Here is a 2,321-nt window from a genome sequence, read left to right as displayed (position 1 = left end):
CGAAGGTAGTAAACTCAACAGAGTATGATCATCCCAGGATGGGTGCCTCATTAAAACCTTGTTAGGTAGCAAAAACCCAGTGGGAAAAAATGCTCCTAATCGTAGGAAAAAGAGTACATTAAGATCATGTGAGTATGCTTCTAGATACTCCCCCTGAGTTAGACATAACTTCTAAATAAGAGAACTACAAGCAATTCAACTCAGATAATTTACGCATATTGATTCCTTGGACGAGCTTCTGAAATGTAGACTTAGGCAATGACTTGGTAAAGAGGTCGGCCAGGTTGTCCTAGGAACGAATTTGCTTAACTTCAATGTTCTGATGTTGCTACTGGTGGTGTGAGTAAAAGAACTTCGGCGCTATGTGCTTGGTGTTGTCTCTCTTGATGTATCCCTTCTTCAGCTGCTCGATACATGCTGCATTGTCTTCAAAGATAGTCGTAAGAAGGTCAATGACTGATGTAAGACCACTATTACTTCGAATATGTTCCATAACTTCTCTCAGCCAAAAGCACTCACTCAATGCTTCATGTAAGGCGAGAATCTCAGCATGGTTACACGAAATCCCAACTAGCATTTGCTTAGTAGACCTCCAACATATAATGGTGTCTCCAACGGTAAAGACATAACCCGTTTGAGAACGTGCTCTATGTGGATCAAACAGATATCCAGCATATGCGTAACCAACAAGGCGAGAATCAATCTGATGGCCATATAGGATGGCAACACTTGGAGATTTGCGGGTATAGAACAAACCCAAATCCGTAGTACCTTTGAGGTAGCAGAAAATGTCTTTAACACCATTCCAATACCCGCGTGTGGGCGCATTGCTGTATCTAGCCAATAGATTCACAGCAAAGGAGATGTCGGGTCTAGTGCACTGAGCCAAGTACAATAAAGCCTCAATTGCACTTAAGTAAGGAACTTCAGGTTCCAAAATCTCTTCCTCATCTTCCTTTGGACAGAAAAGATCTTGTTTAACATCTAGAGTTCGAATGACCATGGGTGTACTCGAAGACTTCGATGTATCCTCATTAAAATGTCGAAACACCTTTTGGGTGTAGTTCGATTGATGTACTAGGATTCCATCTGAACAATGCTCGATCTCCAGGCCGAGACAGTATCGAGTTTTCCCAAGATCCTTCATCTTAAATTCTGATTTCAAGTGTGTAGCAATTTCCTCAAGCTCTGCAGGAGTCCCAATGAGGTTCATGTCATCGACATAAACTGCAACGATTGCAAATCCGGAATGTGATGATGTGATATAAACTAGCACTCAAACTTAAACCCTCTTTTTGACAATTGTAGTATGAATAAGTAGAGATCGTTCTAGGCCGGGGATTAGGAAGGTCTGCTAATCTACTCAAATTAGACTCAATTACGCTTAACTAGACTCTTATGACTCAAGACTGACTCAAACTACTCAAAACTACACAAAACAAACAAATTGACTCAAAACTAACACTAAGGATGACTTTGGACGAAAATTGAACCAAAAAGACTCAAAACAAATTGACGAATTCTAACTTATGTTGACTCAAAACACTAAAAAGAAACCAGTTTGGACAGATTCTAACTAAAAGACATGAAATATAAATGGGGAGTGGTTTTTGATGAATTTAAAGTAAAAGCAAACAGATTTAAAGACTTTAAACAACTTTGGATGAAATTGGGTGTTTTAATGGGTGAATGGCTAGCTAGAGGGTTCATCTCCACACATGACACATACGCATACAAATCGATTTCTAGTTATTATTCCTATTGACCATGAATGACAACACCTCAGATTAACCATGGATAACACTAATTAACGCTCAAATTTTCCTAAGTTCATTGAATTGGACTCAGCGTCGCAACCAAATTATTCTTATCAAGTTCCTTACACGAACAACATGATAGAGATGCATATCAAAGATCATTAAGTTATGTGAAAATCATAAGCATTGACAAGGCATTCGTAACTATGAACAGCATGATACTTATGCCAGGAATTTTACTTAACGCGATCATGACCAGTGACCTCCACTACTTATAAATATAAGTTCATCACTATTAGGTGAAACTCCCTTATATTTTAGCATCAAATTCATGCATGCAAACTAAGTATGCCTCATTAATCAACATACAAGAATAAGTTCTGAATCAAACAGTTAGGCAAATTGCATTCACGATTTTTGAAATAATAACTAAACATAATCAATTCATATGTAATATATGTTCATGGCTTTGAATTCGCCTCTAGCTAAAATGAGTTTAGCTCTTCATGTTCTCACTTAAACAAAGATAACTTAAATTAAACATTGAAAACAAAAGATAGAATA

The 2,321-nt window shown here is 37.7% G+C and overlaps 1 protein-coding gene across 1 annotated transcript; it reads right to left on the bottom strand.

The window, feature by feature from the left end:
* Nucleotides 1-328: 328 nt before the first annotated feature.
* Nucleotides 329-1,003, bottom strand: LOC139189853 (secreted RxLR effector protein 161-like). Its single transcript, XM_070809097.1, has one exon. The coding sequence runs from the start codon at nucleotides 1,001-1,003 to the stop codon at nucleotides 329-331; it is 675 nt and encodes a 224-aa protein (XP_070665198.1).
* Between the last annotated feature and the right edge of the window lie 1,318 nt (nucleotides 1,004-2,321).

This window comes from Malus domestica, chromosome 12 (genome assembly GCF_042453785.1).
Source record: "Malus domestica chromosome 12, GDT2T_hap1".
Taxonomy (NCBI): Eukaryota; Viridiplantae; Streptophyta; class Magnoliopsida; order Rosales; family Rosaceae; genus Malus; species Malus domestica.
The sequence above is the reverse complement of the archived record's forward strand: the minus strand, read 5'-3'. Positions and strand labels throughout refer to the sequence as shown.

What these genes read in the sequence shown, in the direction of transcription:
- LOC139189853 (XM_070809097.1), bottom strand. Translation starts at nt 1,003, where the DNA reads ATGGTCATTCGAACTCTAGATGTTAAACAAGATCTTTTCTGTCCAAAG.